This window comes from Scleropages formosus, chromosome 14 (genome assembly GCF_900964775.1).
Source record: "Scleropages formosus chromosome 14, fSclFor1.1, whole genome shotgun sequence".
NCBI classification, from domain to species: Eukaryota; Metazoa; Chordata; class Actinopteri; order Osteoglossiformes; family Osteoglossidae; genus Scleropages; species Scleropages formosus.
The window spans coordinates 16,166,329-16,189,343 of record NC_041819.1 but is presented as its reverse complement, the minus strand read 5'-3'; the positions used below and the strand labels follow the sequence as shown (position 1 = coordinate 16,189,343).

Genomic DNA, 23,015 nt, shown 5'->3' with positions numbered 1-23,015 from the left:
TTATGATTTACTGAAAGTTTTAAGTTTTGTTTACATTTTGCTATGTGCGCATCTGCAGTTTTTCGCATTAGGCAGCGAAGCTCAAATCTTTTTCTAATAAATTTTGTATACAGTGTTCACATATAAATGGAATAATAATGCACATATTTATGAGCTTTTATGAATTGCTGAACATTTCTTTACATTTTCTAGCCTGCGAGCGTCTTTTGTGAGGTGGCAAATGTCCAAGAAAAACTTTCCCATTTAATTTTTGAAGACCAAATCGTGAACAATCAAATTCCTTTTCCGTATAACATGTAATCTTTTGTAATAAAAGCTTACATTTTATTCATATAAATGTTCATTTAACTGTGGATATGGGAAAAGTTAAACACATGCTGTCCCCCCCTTCTTTTTTAAGTGTATAACTTGCTAAGAGAAGTTGGGCAGTTGGTAGCATAGTGGTTAAAGCTGCTGCCTTTCAACCCAAAAGTGGCAGGATTGAATCTTACATCTGGCTACTGTATTACCATTGGGCAAGGTACCTACCCAAAATTGCTCTAGTAAAATTACCTGGCTATAAAAATGGGTAAATAACTGTAAATAGATTAACATTGTAATTTGCTTTGGAGAAAAGTGTCAAATGAATAAATGTAAGGGAAGACTGAAAATTGAGTTGGGTTTTTGGGTTGTACAAAATGTACCAAATCTGCAGTTCCTTCACAAGATTAAACTTTCAACCATTAATATTTAAGCACAGTGTGTCCTTTTAAGTTGGACCTCTGCACTACTTCATGTTCCTTAAAAAAAAAAAAAAAATGGATGTTGAACTGCCTGAACAGAAAGTCCCATTTAGAGTGAACTTGACAGAGGCAGGAAGTTTGGCAGTGTGCTGAGACCTCTGCACTTCCACCTTCAGTTGCTGAGCTCATGGGCGTATGTCATGAACTCCGGTTCTCCAGCATTGCCACAGGGGAGAACCTATCTCTATCATTTCATGAATTACTCAAGCTCCAAAGCCAACATCACGTGTGGAGCTTTCGCAACCCCTTTTTTTTTTTTTCCTTGTTTTGCTTTGCTAACAGTGCAGTTTGGTTTCAATATCACTTCACTATGATAGATGCTGTATCACCAAGCCTCGTTGAGATCTAGGCTATGTAAGAGTCTGCTGGGGAATAAATGAACACGTGGTACGAAACTGGTTGGAAAACACCCTGGAAAAAAGGGACACATGGAAGAACTGAATAAGCAGATGAGGAGTTCCAGTAATTTACGCCAGGGAACGCTGCCAAATCTGCAGGGTATCTGAAGTCACATGAGTGGAGCAATGAAATTGTTAGGGCTTAACTGGAGAGGGGACTTCCTCTCATGTAATAGTATACCTTTGGGTTTTACAAATTGGCCTCGGACTTATTCAGGGATTTATAAGAACAGTAGAAACGTGTGGCAGGAGAAATAAACCTGACCAATTTCTGGCGGGCGTGTCCTGACAGTGAAGAGTTGGTTTGTATGAAACTCATGATGTAAAGAGAGGAGCATTGTGGGAATCCCCGTTTCCTCAGTTTTTCCCTACAGCCATGTCACAAAGTTTCACCAGCAGGTGGTGTTCATCAGAGGAAAAAGGGGCCGTTCGAAGACACTCGTGTACTTCTTTTACTTCAAAAGAAGCTGTACATCTGGAGGCGCACTCTATGTACAGATTTTAAGATATGTGGCTGCAGTAGACCACAATGAGACCAAACACGTATGGGGAGTAATTGTTTTCCTGCTATTGTTTTCGCAGTGCACTTGAGGGTCAATTTAAAGGGGAAGGGCACCACCGGTGGGATTAAAGGCTCTGGTCGGTTAACATGGGTGTGGGGAGGGGGGAGAATGCATCTCGCTGACTGTTTGCCTGCCTCCCTGGTTAACCTGGGCAGCCATGGGACCGATCCAGGCCATACGGAGGCCTCATCTGCGCCAGCACTAATAGGCTGCAGATTCTCTCGCCCCTGTTTGCTGGGAACAGCACACACAGAGCCGCCCAACCTCTCTGGCAGCACCGCAACAAAGCTAACTGGCAGCCAGGAAAACCTTTCCCCCAATTTCTTAATTTTTTTTTTCTTCCATTTCTGGCTGGACTCATTCCGCAGTGAAGGAAGAGCCCTCCCAAAATGCTTCCACGTGACTATCAAAAGAGCACCCTACTTGTGCAGCACTGCGGCAGTCAGTCTGTTTAGGTAAAAACAGTGAAGAACAACAAATGAGGAACAGTTGTCATAGTCTTTGACTATTATCCGTGCGCTGCATTCGGAGAGCTGGAAATGATGTCTGTGTGTTGGCATGGAGAAGAACATGTGTTGGCCTTCACTCTGTGGACACTTCATTTGCAAGGTTGGCTAGGCCTGTGCAAAGTACAAGTTCCATCCATCTTCCTTTTGGCAAAGTTCCTCACAGCTGGAACAGCACCTCTGTCCTGCAATCATCCCATGGCCTTGCCTTGCCTTTGTACAATCATATAGCAGATGTTTGACTTCATGCTGCAGACTTGGATCTTAGTGCTAAGGCAAAATAAGAATCTAAAGAGGGTACTTTCAGATTTACAGTTATTTGAGTCATAGGCAGTATGACTCATTTTCATTTATACCTCTTGCCTGCACTTCTACTTGAACTTACAACGTTTCCAGTTGGAATTAGCAATTGGTTCTTAACTCTGAATTTTTCAAAAGTCCCCTCACTGCATCACGGTCAATAAAATCTTAATTCCTCGCTTTATGTAACAGTTAGATAGGATAAATTTACGTCCCATCAACAATGTATTTTATCAAAGTTAAAATTGTAATTTAAAATGACTTTTAAAAACCACCTTTACAACCTCAACCCCAGTGCAGTCTTCTGGGTGACACACATAAAATGATGCCATGTTTTTCCCATCAAGCACTACAGGACAGGACATAAAAGAGAATAAGATGCAGTGTAGTGGCGAATTTCTGTTCTGTACAAATGTTTCTAAGTTTATTGTTTTTATCTTGCATTAACATTTATATATTTAGCAGGTGCTTTTCTCCAGAACGACATACATGTGCACACAAATAGAAGATACAATGTGTACATTACATTAGCAGAAAGAGAGACTTGCATGCAGATGTGTGATTAAGTGCAGTTAGTTTCTTACCACCATATGAATCGATGTACATGACACAAGTAGCTGTATAAAACTTATCTGAATATCGATGATTCCTTCTTAGTAATTTATGTGTATATATGGCATGATCTCAAAGTGATGGTGCATGAACATTTATGCATTACATGAACTTAGTAGATCATGGGAGAAGTGAGTCCAGAAGAGGTGAATTTTAAGATCCTTTTTAAATGTGGAAAGAGATTCAGCAGTCCTGAGTGAGAGGGCGAGGTCGTTCTGCCGCATTGGAGCCAGAACCGAGAATCTTCGTGCTTTACCTTCTGTGCATGGGATCACCAAGCGGGCAGATGTGGAGGAGCATAGCAGTCTGGTTGGGGTGTAGTGGATGATCAAGTTTTGCGCAGAGTCTGTTGTGACATAAGGACGGGTCCTGCAGCTGTATGCAGGGTGTATCTGCAGCTCCGAGTTGTGGCTTCGATATGCTGAGAGAACAATAGACTTGAGTCAGTCATTACTTCCAGAACCTTAGCAGAGGAGGCAAGTAAAGTGAGTGAGTTGTCCAGCTTGATTGAGAGTTTACGACAGGAAGACAGGACAGCTGGGAGGTGGATCTTCAAAATTTGTAGTGGGATGTTGTAATATGAGGTACACATGTACTTCCTTTTCTTAGTTTTTTTATGAAGTGAAAATGACTATGGTTTGCCTTAGTTTTCCCAAACTTATCCTCAAAAATATTTTTATTTTCAATGGGACAGAGAAAAATCATTAAAATATATGGATTTTTGGTTTTAAAATTTGGGTCAAGTTTTTAAATAAGTTTTGTTTCACATACCTTTTTCCCTTACAAACTTTGTTTTATGATTTTATGAGAACATGGTATAAGCTAAAGATGAATTTCTTTGACGAAAATATAACTATTTAAACATAATCGTGTTGCCATTTTGGTTTTACACAGCATAATACATAAGTTTATGACTAATTTTAGAGTACCACAGTCCCAGTAAAAATCACCAGTTGCTGGATGCTGGTTAAATCATGCACAAATGTGGTTTGTAAGTTAAGTCTGAAGTTGAGTTTCATTGGTATTCTCTCATGTATTCATCATGTCCCATGTAGCTGTAAATAGAAAAATTAATTTAGAAGTATTTATTGTTGTAAGGGGATTTTAATAATAAGTAATGGGCCTTGATATTTATAAATAAAAATATCAATTAGCAAGTGGATGGTTATGGAAATAAAATGTCTTTTGTTAAAAGGAAATCTTGGATTAATATTTTAACCAAAAATGTGGCTAAACATTGTTCCTTGCCAGCTTTTCCATTATATAATAAAATTGAAAGACTTAGGGTTAACAGTATAATTGTAGCAGATCAGATATTGTTCCAAGTTGGATGCAGATGCTGTTTTAACGGGAGTCCTTCTCTGTTTCTCAACAACCACAGCAATAATATAAGGTAAAAGCAAAACCTTCCAAATCACAGCAAACTCGAATGTAATGTGCTGACTATTCCTTGTTCTTAAAAAAATAAAAACAGCCTCAATTTGCACATTTTGCTCAGAACAACGTGTTTTTTAGGAAAAGAAGAAGAAATTTGAGAAGGAAAGCGAAAAATATTACTCTCTACTGGATAAACATCTAAATCTGTCATCGAAAAAAAAAGAAACCCAGCTGCAAGAAGTAAGTGGAAATTTACAGTATAACAGCAACACATTGGGCATCCCATAATTAGCCATAACTGACAGATAAATACATTCTGGTTTAATGCAAGAGCTGTGTTGTTAAAAATATTAGTTTTCTACATCTTTATACTGAAATTAATGGTACTATTGAATGTAACTTCTGAAGTTTTTTTTGTATTTTCAAAATACATGAATACTGAATCTTTGATGCATCAATTTAATTGTATATTTGCAAAAAATACTTCATACAATATGAATATCGGTTGTAAGCACTTGACTTACAGGCCTTAAAATATCAAATCGATCATATCAATAGCATGAGAATTTTTTTTGTGATTTGTTTAATTTTGGATAATTAATGTTTTTCTCTCTTCTGGGTTTGGTGGAACTACAGGCAGATGTGCTACTGGACAAAGAAAGGTTAAACTTCTGTGAATCATCCGTGGAGTATGTGTGCCAGATCCAGCAGGTGCAGGACAGGAAAAAGTTCGATGTGGTGGAACCTGTGAGTGCCTTCCTCTGCGAGTCGGACAGGCTGTTTACGGCTCTCTTTCCCACGTCCTCTGGATACATAACTTGTTCCTCTATGGTTTTTCCTCAGTTCAGCAGTGCTCGTGTACAGCAGTGCATTAGTCCTTGAAAAAATTAAATATCAACAGAGAAATCCAGTGCAGGTGGTAACGGCTGTGACTTAACACTAGCAATGTCTGCAAATTTTTGGAAATGCAGAAGCCAAGACAAAGATTGGGTTAGCTGTAAACTGTGGGTGGTACTTTGGAAAGGATACATTAATAATTATGTATAACGTGGATTCTAAGTGTCATTCAAAATATATACTTATTAATATATACAATACCTTGTGAAAACATCACTTTCTTTTAATGGTTTTACATTTTCAGCAGTGCATTATTTTACACATTTTTTTTATTTCTGATTTTTATCACTTTCCATTTCTCTCCATTTTTCTTTGCACCTCTGTGAGATTATCTGGGAAATGGCTACAGGCTGGGAGGATTTAAGTGAAGACTTTTACTGGACCACTGAAGTGCAGTCACCTTCTTCTTAATAAGCCACTGCAGAATAAATTTTTACCTGAACCAAAGTTCTTCTGGAAAAAACTGCCTGTACACCCATTCCTCCCATAATGATCTGAATTAATTTAGTGCAATCGCCCCATTTGGCAAATTGCTGTTATGAAGGGGTTGAATTATTTCTGATGGGGGCAAAATAATCTTTTTCTGGGGGAAACCAAAATTCATTAAAATACTAGAACCAAAAGTTTTTTTTTTTTTTTTAATGCATAACATCCTTTGCAATAACCATTGTCCAATACAGGGTCACAGAGCTCCATAATCTATAGTAACAAATTTTACAATATCACTACTTATATCTTCCACTTTGCAAAGTACGTAGATGCAGCTCTGGTAAAGATGTGGTGTAGCATTAACAGCAAATGTTTGAAGCCCATAATGTGGTGGCGCAGTGGGTTTGGTCTGTGCCTGCTCTTTGATGGATATGGGGCTCAAGCCCTGCTTGGGGTGCCTTGCAATGTACTGGTGTCCCATCCTGGGTGTGTCCCCTCTGGCTTGCTCCATGTGTTGCCAGGTTAGGTTCTGATTTGCTGCGACCCTGCTTGGAACTAGTGTTTTCAGACAACATGTATGTGTGTGAATCCTGTAATTTCTGTAGTACCCTTCAGTTATGTACTTAGCCTGAATTGCTCTAGCAAAACTTACCAAGGTATATGAATGTGTAAATAATAGTAATTTGCTTATCACTGTAAGTGGCTTTGGAGAAGTGTCAGCATTATTATTATTATTATTATTATTATTATTATTATTGTTGTAGTATGACTGCTACCTTAGCTGTGGTATTTAATGGATGGCTGTGTTTTGGTTGGCACTGTTGAAGCAATTGTCAAGAAAGTAGGAAACAGGAACTATGTACAGTCATTGGTTTTGGTACGGAAGAAGCATAGTGTCCACATGCTTTGCAGAGTGCAAAGCATAGTAGACAAGAAATGAAATACTGCTGGAGAAGAAAAAGGAGCACATAACCAGGGAAAAATATAATTTTACTGAATAATAAGTCTGTTGTATGAAAAAAGGGTACATACTTTCATTTTTGAGCTGCTCAGTCCATGCTGGTGAGAAATCAGCGCCATATCATGTTGCTGCTCAACAGTAGGGATGCTGTTCACTAGTTAATGCTCAGTGCTGGGTCTGCACCAAATGCATGTTTTGCATTTAGACCAAAAATTTCAAGTTTTTTTTTTTTTTTTTTTTTTTCCCCCCAGTTGATGTCTTTTTTTCCCCCTCATCAGCAAAGCCTTGCCACAATACAGCCCAGTTTTGTGTTCTGGATAGTGTTACTGATGGACATTTTGTCTCATCTTGGCCATTGAGCTGTTCCATAGTTGCCCTGCGTCTCACAATAGCACAGTCATCACCGTCACTCCACCCGTCTTCTCAGTCTGAAGGGGCGGCCTGATTCAGGCAGTGTCTCAAGTGGCACAATATGCCTTCTGCTCTTAATGGTTAATGTGTTCATGCCTTTTGAATGTTTTTTTTATAACCATCACCTGATCTGCCGACTCCTATGACAATGCTGACACGTTGAAAGCTCCTAGGTTTTCACGGCTAAATTGCACCAAGATTTGTTCGGTTTGGAGACACGTTTCTCCAAAGCGACATATAGTGATTATCAAATAGTTTTTAGTTGATAGATTTGTCCAGTGTAACACACTCATTCAGACCTTAGAGGCAATTTAGAGTGTCTTGTTTACCTGAAAAGCTTGTGTTTAGCCTGTGGGTGGAAACCAGAGCACCTGGAGAAAGCAGAATTTTTCAATAGTCTCCTCGTTGCATCACAATCAAGAAAATCTTAACGCCTTGATTTATGTAAGGGTTAGATTGATGAAAACATCACATAACTTTGACAGGGTATACTGTAGATGGAACACCAGTTTAGTTTAGCAAAGGTAAAGTGTACTTTAAAATTACTTTTAAAAATCATCTCTACAACCTCAACCTCAGTGCTGTGTTCTGTGTGACAGAGTAAGCATTATTTGCACCCAGGTCTGAATACACAGCCTAAGTCCTGTGAGGCACCAGCATTACCTACTGTACCACTGAGAACTAAAGGAGACAAGTGTATTCTGAAACCTGTCCTGAACTGTGTTAAAGTGCATTGCATAAATTCTTTGACTTTTCAAGAAAATTTACAGCTTTATCATTAATATAACCTTTTAATTTTAAGCAGATTTTTCTTTATCATCTTACTACACAGACATGTAACAGCGGAAGCACAAACTTCTTTTTAAAGGAGATGTGATTGCAGATTCTGAAATACAAAAATGTAGAAATGTAAGTGAATGTGTAGGACTGTTTTTCTCTGCCCTGCAGGTTTTAGCTTTTCTCCACAGTCTGCTAATGTTGAACAACCTCACTTTCGAGACGACCCAAGACTTCCTGCCGTACAAGCAGGAGCTGCAGCTCAGCTTGCAGAACGTAAGTACTCCCGCGCTGATGGAAGGCCCCGTTTGAGAAAGGTCCCCTGAACTCTCACATCCTACAAATCTGTTTCTCTTAAGACGAGGAACCACTTTGAAAGCACCCGAGAGGAGATGGAGGAGCTGATGAAGAGGATGAAGGAGTCACCCCAGATGTGCAAAATCCCTGGCAAGCCCACCATCGAGGGGTACCTGTACTCGCAGGAGAAATGTAAGACCTCCATGAAACTCTGTCCTCACTAACACGAGTACAGCCTTACCGAAATTAAAGCCGTGGCACTGCTGGGACCTTCTTTTCCTCATTTTTGAATGTAAAGTTGTACATGCTGGTTTGCGTTTGAGAGCTTGTTAATGTGTTGCCATTTTGTGGTATAGAGCTTAATTGCAATAAGAAGTAAGACAGTAAAATGAGGGAATGGAAGTCAGCAGCCCAATGCATTGCGGACAGGCACACTTGAGGGGACACTGAGACACATGTCTGAACTGGCGCCTCCTTGCAGGGGCTCTGGGAATGACATGGGTGAAGTGTTACTGCAAGTATTTCAAAGAGACCAGGCTGTTCGTCATGGTCCCTGTGGAGCAGAAACCTGTTACCAGACAAGTAAGTTGTCACTGCAACATATGCTTGGGAACGGAGCACACATGTATGGTGGGATATATTCCAGCTATTAAAATGACTGAAGCAATTACACTGTACATAATGTATAAAGTACAGATTTCCATATTTCATATAGTTCATTGATTACACTTGACTTTCCAATTATGTCACTTTTCATTCATGACATGTAGTATAAGCCATTTATTTAAATGTACAGCTTTTTAATGCATGATAGCTGTTAATTTTTTCTACAATTTATATTAAAGCAACTAATATGGACCATGCTGTTTTAATTTGCGATTCAATTTATATTAAAAAGTTATTTTATAACAAATACTCATTTTCCTAAATAGAAACTGCTAGCTGTCATCGGTCATCGCGTATTTTTTCCCTAGAAATTTCTGGAAAGTAGCCCTTCAGTTCAAGGAAATGCAGTTATACTCTACCCACTACTATTATCTTTTTGTTAATCAATACAAACAATGAAATTAGCTAAATGGTGCAATTTAAACATTTCCTTTGCTCTACAGTTACATTTATTCATTTAGCTGACACTTTTCTCCAAAGCGACTTACACTGTTAAGGTTAAAATTATTTACCCACTTATGCAGCTGGGTAATTTTACTGGAACTGTTTAGGATAAGTACCTTGCTCAAGCGTACTGCAGCTGGAGATCGAACATGCGACCTTTGGGTCCAAAGGCAGCAGCTCTAACGCCTACACTATCAGCTGTCCCATGTTTTATGATGTGCAAACATCTTGTGTTCAGTTTAATATCTTTATACATTTCCCTTGTCATGTAAACATACAATATTGATATCATCTTTATGTGATGTCCTCCTAATATTGGTCTCTTCCTCTCCCTATATTCCCCACAGGGTCCTACAGAGTTAACGCTTAAATCCTGCATACGGCGGAAATCCGAGTCGATAGACAAGCGCTTCTGCTTTGACATAGAGACGTGCGAAAGGTGAAGATGCCTCCTTTTGTAAGACCTTAGTAGCCTGGATAGGATGTGCGGCCTCCAACATTTTACACTCTTCTAGTAAGGCCTTTGGCCTGTCAGGGAACAGCTGGGCCACAAGGACACGCAGCGAGGATGTTAAGGAGGTTATAGCCCAAACAATATTTGGCAGCTTATGCTTCGCTCAAGTAGGTGGCACTTCCAGCGATTCTGAGGGGGTGAGAAGGAACACAAGCTTGTGTCTGGCACACACAATGCGGGTCATATGCCTTCAGAGGTCATTGCTGTTTAGCTGAGAAATGTCGGTAAATATTCCCAAAATATATAGCCAATGTGGGAGCCAGTCATTTACCCCATTGGTATCAATAGGAAAAATTTTCTTGTCGTCTTGATCCCCAAAACTGACACTCATGTATGCTAAAATATCACCAAATCCCTTTAAAGTAGACTCTTGCTTCAGTTATTAGTTATCGTAATACAACAGGGCAGTTTACCTTCATTAATTCCGTTAAAAAAAACACGAGTTTCTGCCAGGTGCCCTGATTTTGTCTTTCAGGTGAACTGGTGACTCTGAATTGCCAGTTGGTGTGTGTGTTCCATTGCTGTGCTGCTGACATTATGCGTAAAGCCAAAGGCCGTGTCTAACCTCATCGCCACATAAACCCTATGGGATATGCTGTACAGTTTTTATTTAAAAAAAATCTTTATAAAAATATACTGTACTTAAAATATAGGGACTTGTAAAAACATCAGCATACACTGAAAAAATGTGCATTTAAATGTCCTCACTATCTTCCTGTGTTTACGTGGGTTCCCTCCATGTGCTCTGGCCATCTCCCATACCCCCATTTAGTCCAAAGACATATGAGTGAATGAGCAAATGAGTGCGTGTGCGTTTTTCCCCATGAAGGACTGGCATCCTTCCTCTTACCCTGTGCTTATGGAATGGACTCTCAACCACCATGACCTTGCACTGAACATCAATAATGGATGATACTGTTATTGCGTTGTTGTTGTTTTATTTTTTAATCCAAAGCAATATACAATGTAATCTTACTCCTTAATACTAATTTGTTACTGGGCCTTCAGAAAGGGAATCTAGATGGCTGTGGGTAAGGACAGGTGAGCCATAGGTTCAGGGTAACACACCTGACATATACGATGAGCCTATTTGATTCACCTGGGTGGTAGCGTCTGATCTTGAAGGACCAGAAGACCATAGGTTAACATCACCGATGATGTGTCCAGGTGCATCTTAAAGCATGTGATTTGAAGAGCTGGACATTTTGCTGGAGCAGCTCAAGTGAAATGCTTTGGTCAGTGATTAAGGGGCAACAGAGAGCATCCTGGAATCCAGACTGGAAGCCACCGGATTGCCTGTTCATATATGTAACCACCACGCTAGCTGCTGCATTACACAGTGCTACCTGGGCTTTCGCACAGTAAAAACACCTCAGGAAGAGTCACAGAGAGGGAGTTCCGCTTTGCCTCCAGTAGTAACAGGTCTGCTTTCTGGAACTCTCTCTTCAGAACGGCACCTGTCACGCTGCAGGCCGTCTCGGAGGCAGACAGGAAGCTGTGGATAGAGGCAATGGATGGGAAAGAACCTGTACGTTTACCTTTCATGTACTGCCACCTTCTGACTCAGTACTGTTGTGTTTTTGGAAGAATAAATCTGTGTCATTTTGGTTCACGATGTGCCCCGTAAATCTGTTTATTTGCATATTGTATCATACCTACATTGCAATTTTCAGTACATCACGTAGTCAAAGCACACTGGCATTTCACATTTAATAATGTTGACAGCAGCATAACATTTTGTAGCGCTATCTGAAATGAAGTGACTTTTTTCTTCTTCATAAGTGTGTTTAACTCTCAGATGAGTTGTCTGTATTTAGATTGAAATTCCATTATGTTACTTTTGGTATGTATGTTTTTTTTTTTTTTTTTTTTTTTTTTTTTTTTTTTTAAAAAAAAACATGAAATTACATTGTCTTACATTATATTTTCATTCCAGATATATCATTCACCAATTCAAAAGCAAGCTGAGAGTATGTATCATTGACATTTTGACATAAGAACATGTTAGTCATCTATTTTTAAATGTGCTGATATGTCTTTTTGTGTGTAGTATAGTGTATATACAACCATATTCATATATACACACACACACACACGTATATAATTTCATTGTGTATCACTGTCTATATAAAGTCTTCTCTGTTTTATAGTGGAACTAAATGAAGTTGGATTCAAGTTTGTTAGAAAATGCATAAATTTTGTTGAAACTAGAGGTAAGTGTATTTATGAATAAAACTATTTGTTCTTGACACATTAATATTGCTTGCCACATAAATATGTGCTTACCAGCTAGCTATATTTGTGTTTTTTATTTTTATTCTACTCATGATAAGCTAAAGCCAGAATGATTTGTTATATTTTTTCCTGCAGGGGGCAGCAATGGGTGAAGTCCAGGATTTCTTAGCACATGGGGGGTGGGGGGGGAGAGTTAATGTGGAATGCTTTTCTAAATGTGATCACAGGCTAAGCGTTAAGGGAAACGTTATCATCCCATAGGAAGTTGAGAAGAAAGTTAAATTTGACATGCTCATTTAGCTGAAATGTGTACAGCACCTGACACTCTAATGTCATTACATCCTCACTTGTGTTGTGTAAGCTGTTTTGCACTTGGAAGACCCAAGATATATAAAGATGTTAAAGAGCACAAAAAGATCTTTGTGCATCATAAGAATGCAATTAGTCTTGATTTGTTCACCATAAGACAAAAATACACACATGTGGCATCTGAATATTGAGTAACCACGTGTCAGGCCTCTCGCGTTGCTGAGACGAGTTGAATTTTTCAGTGTGTCAGAGGGTTTGCGTTTCCCCCCCCCCCCCCCCCACACACAGTCTAAGACACACAGCCAAACACACATCCACACTTTGATTAAGTGATGAGACATTTAGTCTTTATTTAACTTGGACTGTGGTCCTCCAGTCCTCAGCGCCCTGCTAGAATCTCTCAGCACCTGCCAGGAGGAGGAGGAGGATGGATCTTTCATTTGTAAATGTCATAGACAGAGGGGTTTTCAGACAGGACCTCGACTCCGCCTTCCTTTCGGCATCAGGTCCTGACGGCTGTAGATTTCCACTTGGCCAGTTTTTTGGAAGGAATGCCCCATGTCCCCTTTCTCATTCCATCTTCCTCTCTCACACTGTCTCTTTCTCTTCTGCAGGGCTCACACAAGAGGGTGTCTACAGAACAGTTGGCAGCAATATTCAAGTGCAAAAGCTTCTAAATGCCTTCTTTGGTGAGGAAATTACCAAGCTCACATCTGGCCGTGCAGCACAAGCTTTAGTGGTACAGACCAAAACGCCTAAAAAATAAATAAATAAATACAGAAGTGAGGCACAGAATGGGAACTACACTACTGCCAAATGCTGTGATATGAGCTGCTGGTTCATACATTTACATGCACGTTTATTCATTTAACAGACGCTCTTCTCCAAAGTGATGTACGTCTCCAAGAACAGTGCAAAACTTTGTTACGTACACAGGAGGAGATTTGCATGCAGACACGTGACTCTTGAGTGCACTGCGTTTGTCACATACCACTATATGAACCAGTATACATCACACGAGTAGCTGCATATAGGGTTTTTGTAGTAATTATTAAACAGATAATAGTACATGTTTATAGAGCACATAGGAGATCAGGGTAGAGGTAAGTCCAAAAGAGGGGAGTTTGGACACCCTTCTTGAATGTTGAGAGGGATTCAGCAGTTCTGAGTGAGAGGGGACAGTCATTCTGCCACATTGGAGCCTGAACCAAAAATCCTTTTGCTCTGGGTTTTAGACCTCTCGTGTTTGTGTGGCCACTAAGTAGGTAAAGGTCACTGTTTGCAACTTTTCAGAGTTTCCAAATGTGGTTGAAATACCACACATGTGCACAGTCTGAACCACGTGTCCCATACGGGGTCACGGAGCCTAACCCAGCAACACAGGGCATAGGGCTGGAGGGGGAGGGGACACACCCAGCATGGGATGCCAGTCCGTCGCAAGGCACCCCAAGCGGGACTTGAACCCCAGACCCAGCGGAGAGCAGGACCCGGTCCAACCCACTGTGCCACCATGCCACCGCATCCCCCTGCTTACATACCAGCGATACTTCAAAATTTAGATTTATTCATTTAGCTGACCCTTTTGCCTAAAGCATCTTGCAGTCTTATACATCTCTTTCCAGTCTGTATTTTCACTACAGTCTCACATCCGTACAGTTTTTAAAGACAAAATCAGTTATTTCGAGCCGTCAGTGCATGCTAGGATACCCAAACACTGGAATTGTTTGTACGCTTTTTCAAATCTGCACCTTTTTAGCTCTTTAACGACTATTTCACATAATCCGGAATGCTCCTTAAAGCACTTTAGTCTTCATTTTTGAATCTTGCCTAAAGTCTCTCAGTCTTGATCCTCAAACAGATAGTGAATAAAAATCCCAAAATGTGACAGTCCCTTCAGTTGTGCACAGACAAGGGACCTTTGATAAGGCAATTTCATACTTTTTAAGGCAATTTTTTTGTCAGTGTAGACATGGAGACACCAGAGCACATGGGTCTGAATACTTTGTCAAGGAGCCTATTTTACTTTTTTTTTTTATAGGATGTCTACTGACAAATAGCTCACTTTGTCGGTAAAAATTTCCTACTTCAGCATGTAAGGCTGCGATAAAAATACTGGTCTTCAAAAGATATTTCAGCATTAACTTGAATCCAGCAACATTGGAAAATTATTCAAAGGTCTGAATACTTCGCATTGTGCAGAACAAGGACAGTAATGGTGGCAACAAGCATGGGATGCGGACCTCTTGCTCACATGGAGGTATTTGTTGTCAGGTCAGGTGATGAATGCACAAACTTAAAATGGTCTTATGTGAACTGTTAAGTTTACAAAGGAAATACAGCTCATGCTGGAATTTTGTATGGAGCATGTGATGTTGAGATGATTGTTGCAGGAATATCCACAAAGCCAAAAGAGGTCTTGATTGAAAATTATACAAACAACTGTTACCAGAAAATGGTCTATAAAGATTCTGCTTGACCCCCTCCCGACAGATGCCAAATGTCCAGGAGATGTGGATTTCCACAGTGGCGACTGGGACATTAAAACTGTCACAAGCGCCATGAAATTCTACCTCAGGTGAGTGTGGACGTCCTTCAATACTCCACCTTACGTGTCTCAAAGGTCAGACCACGGGAATCTTTCGTGAATTTATACATCTCTTCAATTCAGTTCAATTCAGTTTATTTTTATAGAGCGCTCTTCTCATGCAGTGACACAGAGCACCGAACAAAGACATAAGAGAAGTAGATAGTTGGCTATGTATGAAATTACTACAGTAGCCATTTGTAATTTGCTTAGACTCACACTTTTAGTTTCCAGTGCAACCTCATACTGTCTACAGTTGCAGCCATCTACAGTGCAGAGATGAACATCATACCAGAGACTAGGAGCGGGAAGTGTTGTGTGACACTGTGGAGACTTTCTGCACTATTAGAGTACATTATTGTGTTAAGTGCCAGATCTTACATTAGGCACTATAGGTAGAGTGCCTAGGGTCTACAAAGGAAGATTAAAAAAATTGAAAGAAAAAGATTTTGGGATAGAAATTTAATGCAATTAAAATGTTTAAAAAAAAAAAAATTACATTTCAGATACATAATTCCAGAATTTCCATGCTTTTGCCAAGGCAGTTTTTTTTTTTTTTTTTTTTTACTGCAACTTCTCTATCAACCACGTGGTTTAGCATTAGAATAATTTAAAGTCAAGTGACCTGAACTCAGTCGGTGTTTACCACTGCTGTTGTCTGAGACACAAATGAATCTCATATATTACACTGGCACTATCAGCCTCTTTAGTCACTTCAGTCGTGGCTTCCTTATGATTTAGATTTTGTGCTTGTTCATTGGAAAGATTTAGCTTGGACTGACGATACTATGTCTTTTTTTTATCTTAGTCTCTGAAATATTATGTTTAATTTTCGGAAATATGACATGGACTAGACTACAAACTTTGAAATTACACCATGAATTAGTAGCACCAGTCTAGCTTTTCAGACTTGAATGTAACTCAGAGGTCTTGCAGTATAAACAGAACCAGTTTCCTAGTTCATTTGAACTCAAATTAATTAATTCACAATTACCCCATTCATATCAATAGAATCTGCTCTGTGATGCACATAGTGATTTTTCTACTGTCCATTTCCATATTTTAGTCCCACAAAAGAAAAGCACTGACTGGAATGATTGTTAGTACACTTCTTGATACTTTCAGTGCAGCTGTACACAGTTTTGTCTGTCTGTGTAACTGTAGTGCTGTCATTCCCACAATATGAAGCTGTGATTACACACAACTGACAAGATCAGTGTCAAAATCACAGTTACTTCGTAGTTTAATCTGTGGTTAAGAGCCCAGTGGCATAAAGGTTTTGATAAAAGTAATACAGCAGATCAGAGGCTTAGCAGTCAGCAGCACGTTATGAGAAGGGTGTCATCTTTAAAAAAAAAAAAAAAAAAAAAGACGGAATGTCAGAAGAGTGTTAGTAGACCTGATGCTGAGTACAAGATCATTCCACAGCCTTGAAGTTTCAACAGAGAATAAGTGATCCTTGATAGTGCTTCTTGGAAGGGGAGTGATCTATACAGAGAGCAAGATATATAGAGATCTCGTATAATTTGTCCATAATAATGGTTTAGATCTCATTATTGGGGATGTAAATGTGAGCGGCATTGGTCAGGTTTAAATTTAACAGTGAATTTCATTGTTTATTTTAAAAATGATATTTGTATACTTACTTGAAGATTTTGACAATAGCCTGCAGTCGAGTGGCACAGTGGTGCATCTAGTAGCACTGCTGTCTCAAAGCAGCTGAGTGCTGCGAAAGGGCATGGGTTCAATCCCCAGTCAGTATGTGTGGAGTTTGCATGTTCTCCCCATATCTGTGTGGGTTTCCTCCAGGTGCTCTGGTTTCCTCCCACAATACAAGGTACAAGACATGCTGTTCAGGTTCCCCCATAGTGTGTGAATGACAGAAAGAGTGTGTTCCACTGATGTGTGAATCAGTGACCCAGTGTAAGTAGTGTATCTAGCAGTGTAAGTCACCTTGGTGAATAAGGTGTGTGGGCTAATAATAATGCGAAGAGTTCATTGTAAGTTGCTTTGGAAAAAAGGAAGAGAGAAAAAAATCTCCTGAATAAATAAATGTAAACTAGAACCAGTCATAGCAAATTCTCTTTTTGACCTAAGATCAGTATAGCAACCAGATAAGATCAGTATGCTGCACCATGATCATTGCCCCTGAAAGACGCACTGAAACGCAGCTTCAGAGGCAATTTGCCACATGTTTTTTGAGGCTACATCTGTATGGGAGAAAAAAATAAATGGGAATTACTTTCAAAAGGGATGAAATGGTGTGCTCCTTTCAGAGTCATTTCAAGAGGCTCCTTTGGTGGGAGATGGGTGTATACGAAGCAGTCGGATGGAAGCAGTAGCCTTCCTTTAACGGACGCTGGTCTCTGGACAGCTTTCAATTAGGTTTTTTTGTTATATTTTTTGTGCTATGGTTCTCTGCCAGTGCATCATGGGCCATAGGAAAGAGCAGGGGGCCCAAGGCAGGGTTCCTCACCCTCAAGGCCAAGTCCTTATCTGCTCTGCCTCAACCCAGTTTCTGCCCCAGCTTCACAAGGTGCCTAACTTCACCTGAGAGAGACATCCCCGAGATGTCATCCAGATGTCTAATGCTTTATTTTCTTTTGTTCTGTAACATAGGACAACCATAAAATATGTTTTGATGAAAGGCTATTTGTCTGTGTACAGTAATGGGTTCATATATACATTTATGTTGAGCTTTTTTCTGTTTTCAGATCATATTTAGAACAGTTTTAGACACTGGCATACAGAATAGTAGTGAGTCTTGTGTTTTAGCTTTTTTAAGCCTTTCAAATAATTTTATTATGAATTCCTGGGGATCACACCTCCAGTAAATGCACATTCAGATTTGCTTGATTTGATTTAAATCTAGCCATGTTTTAAATTATGAATAAGAAATAGCCAAGATGCAGTGGATTGGTAACGAGGAAGGTCATGGTGTACTCAGCTCTAGCAGAAATGTTTTGTAAAGGTCCTTGGGGTCAAAATGGATGGAAAGTTCCGGAAATTCATCAACAATTCAGACAAGACACGATAATCAGACTGGAAACTAAAACATACGGATTGATGAAATGGAGAAACAAAAGCTAAACGAATAAATTCAGTATGAGTATTCAGTATTTCAGTGAGACTAATATTTTCATCTGTTGTCTCATCCATCTGCATGTCTTGATATTTTGACATCATGTGTATCATATTATAAACGCAATTTTTATGTTTCTCTGCTGTAGAGATCTAACCAAAAATGAAGTAAAAACTAAAGGAACCTTTTCCAACATTACTACAAAGATGTTATATGTTCAGTATTACAGAAAAAACAATATGAATACAAAAATATGTTTTCTCTTGAGGTAACACAAAGGACTGTTTCTCATGTCCTCACATCATTGGAGAACTTGCATGAAATAGTAGATATCATCTGGCCCTAAAGTGACCGATATCTTATCATGAGAGATATCTTATCATTTCTCTCATGACAGCTTGGATTCCAGAAATATGCGGTTCAGTACTGACATGTATTCCAGATTAAATTTGCCTCCTTAGATTTGTCAAATGGTCTGATGTGACGTTTTGGAAGATTTTCCATTTAAGAAAAATTGCTGCTGAGCAAATGCTAGGTACAATCATTCGGGGAAGTTGGGCATTGAATTGTGTAAGAAACTTTACATCAGGGAGCACAACAGAGACATTTATTACTTGGCCTTTGAATGAGCAGGTTGTACTTCACTTTGGATCAAAGATCAGGGGAGCAAATGAATTGTCCTCTTATCAATGGTCAGCATAGAATGGTGGTTAAAGATTTGGACTTGTCACCATAAGATTTCAGGTTCAAATGTCTGCTGTGGTGCCTCTGAGCCGGACGCATTGTTTAAATTGCACTAGTAAAATATCTAGCGACATTATTAACAGTCCTAAGCTGTGTTAGTTACTTTGGTTAAAGAAGAAGGACGACGACCTCACTAAATTTTTCAGAAAGATAATCGTCATGGAAAGTTCTCTTGGCCAGGAAGTTTGAAAAATTAGTTCTTTGCTTAGTAAATCCAAATCAGATTAGTTTCATTTTGAAAATACTATTCAGAGTATTCAGTACTCTGAATAGTCACATCATAAAGCTGTTTTACCTCCACTGTAACTATTTCTTGTGAAAGTCTTTAAATAAGTCAGGATGTGCCTACCTGCAGAGGTGGGCGGAGAAGTCAAAAGTAATACTCATTTGTACTGAAACGAGACTTGCATTAACTTCTGGCTAAATCTAACTAGGCCGTGGTTCATTTCTGACATCTAATTTAGATATTAAAAAGCATTTGCTTGAATACAAGTTATATAACTAGTTTATACTTAAATATAAACTAGTAATATAAGTTTATAGCTCGTTAATAGCTACTTAAATATTGTCTGTTTATGTCACTAATAATGACATTCTTGTTAGAAAGAAGTCAGAACTTGTAACCTAATTTGCAAGCAAGGTACATGGCAGGAGAAGAGCAACGACTTACTGTGAAGCATTTTAGAGTGGATGTAGAGCTTATGTCCATTGAGACTGGTACCCTTGGGCAAAAAAGGGTGTACATGTGAAGTATAGGTGGGTATGTAGCCTGCATATTCCTTACTGTTGGATATGGATCCAGTGGGTGTGGATGTGTAGTCGGTATACTTTTTAGGTTGGATAACCCACACATGAACAGACAGCAGATTCTATTGGGCTGTAGTGGTGTGCCATGAGGAAGAACAAAACTGAAGTTGAAAAAACTAGGAAACTTTAGTATATAAGTTCACAGAATTAAGATTCAAATATTTGTTAATATCCGAGGTGAACATTTTTCATAGCACAACCCTTGGTTTAGCCTTTTTCAGTACTAGCATGCTGAAATTAATAAAAGAAACCACATGAGTTCCTGGCACATGAATAAGCTAATTGTCATTAAAGGCAATGCATGACTCTATACTCTGATCACTATCACTCTTACTTAAGGGGAAATCTGTGCTGATAGCCAACAATGACTATTAAAATCCACAGAAGTTGTCATCTGACAGCGAGAGATGCTGCTGCTAGTGATTCACTGTGAAAGTGATTTGATTAGCTTTAAAAAGAAAATGTTAAAACATTAGATGTAGAAAGTCTAAATGAAAAGTGACAGAAAAGTAATGGAACACGGTACATTTTTTATATTTACAAATGTACTTGAGTAACAGCAAAAATGTACTCAAATGTACAGTTTCATATCAGATTTGAGTTTGTAGAACTAGCATTACTTTTTTAGTTCTTTTGCTTATGTTGAATTGCTTCTATGAACAGAGCAGTTTACAGTATTAGTTATTTAATTATCACATTGGTTGTAATTAGGGCGCACAAAAGTATCACTGAAAGTGCACCTTAAAACTAATATTTGTCTTTGCTTTTATGAACATATGAGCATGTTATTCAGCCTTGCTGTTTGTTCCAATAATTGTTTGCATTCTTTCACAGGAGTCTCACAGAACCTCTGATGACCTTCAGTCTCAATCGAGAACTCATCTTAGCTGCAAGTAAGATTTCTGTATTAGCACACGTCAGCAGTGGAGGACACTTAGCTATGGAAAGAACTTCTAATATTTATTAGCAGTATCCTTCGTAATATATCTGTTCTCTAGAATTTCCTACATACTTTTAAAAATAGCAGATTTCTTTCTTTTCCAGTTAGCTTTAAAGGAAAAAAAAGCTCTATTTTAGTCAGATTCAAAATGTGCAGATGTTGTTTTGTAATGGGGAAAAAATGCAGAAACTATGAGTTATTATTTACCAGTTAGCAGATACTACCCTTACATGCAGCATTTTAAAATGGCCTTTCATGAAAACTATTCTTTTCCTCCTCACTTTGCACTTGAACTTAAAATGACTGTTTACAATGCATAACCGTAACTTCCCTCCCAGCAAAACGTGATGCTGAAGCTTTTTGTTTTCTGGTTGACCAAATAGGGCAGAAATGTTTCCAGTATTCTTTTGCCAGTAATTTTATTTCAAAGAATTTAAATGTCCCTCTGTATCACTGTATTTTTATTTTCAGTTGAACACTTTTCAGAATGGTAGAGTAGGTAATAGAAACACAGGTGTTTACGTCTCATTCTGGTCCTGCACCCGTCCAAATTTACTCTAGCCAGAAGTTTTAATCATTGTGTACTTTCATTGCGTCAGAGAAGGTCTAGGCCCAAGGTTAGTGCTCTAACTATGGTAGCCAAAACTCACATGTAATTTTTTTCATGTTTATAGTTTATCGAGCTGAGGTTTTTCAAAATTCGTCGAAGTATTACAACAAATGTCCTGTTGTTTTGTTAAGTTTTTATTCTCTATATCTACTTGCAGGGATGAAAAATTTGCACTTTTTGGCAGATTTACTTTATTTTTTTCTCTGCCACCTGGGTCTTTCTTGAAATCAGTATAAATCCATGGAGAAAAATTAGGGTGTGGTATATAGGTGCATGGATAGTCGGAACAGGGAAAAGCATGTGAAAAACTCTAATCTGCCTGCGTTTGACAATCTAATGACAAGCAGATAAATGCATCACTTGCATAGAGGACAATTGTGATTTCATGAGATCCAAATTAGCCAAGCACTTCAGTATTCTGTGTTCTGTAATTGATTAGTCCAACAAGCGCAGTAGCGACCTGTACATACAGTGGCACCCTTAAGTGAGTTTTTGTTTGCCGTTTTCTGCCTGCCAAAATTGGCTGCAAGAATTTTAGATTACAAAGATGATGTGGGAATGAAAGAAATTGATTTGATGGGGGGGGGGGGGGGAACAAATTTTCATGGGATTGGTTAGATCGAGCAATAACAATCAAAATCGGAGATGGCGATCGAAGCATGATCTGCGTGCTGGGCGAGTGCATTCTCATGATGGACATGCCAGGGAAAGTTCTTTGAATTTTTACAAAGACACAGTTACGCTTCTCGTGGTGTGAAGGCTTTGGACAGTTACTTGGCCAGCAGTAAAGACTGCAAGATCGTCAAAACCTGAATGACTGTTTTCAGTTTCGTTTCAGAAATTTTTGGTTTCTATGACCCATTTCACCTATGCAACAGTGTATTTGAACAGTCATGAGTACAATTTTAAGGAAATTTGTCCTAAAAATTCTCAACATTTAAGTGCCTGAAATAGCCCCAGATTGCATCTCAAGGCTTCTGAGATTCAAAAGTTTCCAGTAGGGGGGTATGCCCCCAGACTCCCCTAGCAATGTTGTGACTTTCAGCTTTTTTCATTTCATTTGTCTGCACTTTCATCCCTGTGCATGTATGAGTGGAAAGAGAGAAAAAAACATGGGACTTTTCATCTGTGCAATATAGCACATTGTTTTTAACAATACCTATGGACTTGTTTCTAAAGTTCTGTATTTCTTTGTGCAGTATTTTTTTCAGTTTTAATAGTAACCCTGATTAGATTTTTCAGGCAGCAGCTCATATATTTTATTTCAGTCCCATTGTTTTAGATCTGCTAAAGTGATTTACACATTTAAAATATGAATCCTTGTGTGATGGGGTAATTTTCCCCATATAAAAGGAATATCTTCTGCTATTATGTGTTGATATTAGAAAATACCTGTACAGCAGTCCAGTTTAGCTTCTAGCCTTGAGGTTCACTATGCCTCCCAGCTGTTATTCTTGTTGTATGTAATCTTTAAATCAATTAGTCTCAATGTTTTTTTTTTTTTTTTCAGTCTCTCCGTGGCCTAGTTATAGAAGCATTACATAGCCCTTCAGGACAGGAGCTGAATAGCTACCTTGTACAGCATGAAGTCAATCGATTATCTAATATTTATGAAGTGTTTTTGTACCATAAACAAAGAAATTTTGAAGTACTACCCAATGTATGATTTAGCAACTCGCATGTGACCTGCAGGAAGTTCTAATGAGTTGTAATATTAAGAGTATTGTTGTTATTTAGGGGGGCGTGGTGGCACAGTGGGTTGGACCGGGT

General features: G+C 38.8%; 1 protein-coding gene across 3 annotated transcripts in view; it reads left to right on the top strand.

Moving 5' to 3' along the window:
• The window catches only part of ophn1 (oligophrenin 1), a 50,846-nt gene that overhangs the window by 14,646 nt on the left and 13,185 nt on the right, over nucleotides 1–23,015 (top strand). For all 3 annotated transcript variants that reach the window (XM_018728553.2, XM_018728552.2, XM_018728554.2), the window contains exons 5-16: nucleotides 4,677–4,778; nucleotides 5,175–5,285; nucleotides 8,185–8,289; nucleotides 8,373–8,502; nucleotides 8,792–8,892; nucleotides 9,768–9,859; nucleotides 11,384–11,462; nucleotides 11,871–11,904; nucleotides 12,085–12,147; nucleotides 13,093–13,167; nucleotides 14,969–15,053; nucleotides 20,530–20,588. In XM_018728553.2, coding sequence (XP_018584069.1) covers nucleotides 4,677–4,778; nucleotides 5,175–5,285; nucleotides 8,185–8,289; nucleotides 8,373–8,502; nucleotides 8,792–8,892; nucleotides 9,768–9,859; nucleotides 11,384–11,462; nucleotides 11,871–11,904; nucleotides 12,085–12,147; nucleotides 13,093–13,167; nucleotides 14,969–15,053; nucleotides 20,530–20,588 — 1,036 coding nt within the window. The remainder of the gene's footprint in view (nucleotides 1–4,676; nucleotides 4,779–5,174; nucleotides 5,286–8,184; nucleotides 8,290–8,372; nucleotides 8,503–8,791; nucleotides 8,893–9,767; nucleotides 9,860–11,383; nucleotides 11,463–11,870; nucleotides 11,905–12,084; nucleotides 12,148–13,092; nucleotides 13,168–14,968; nucleotides 15,054–20,529; nucleotides 20,589–23,015) is intronic.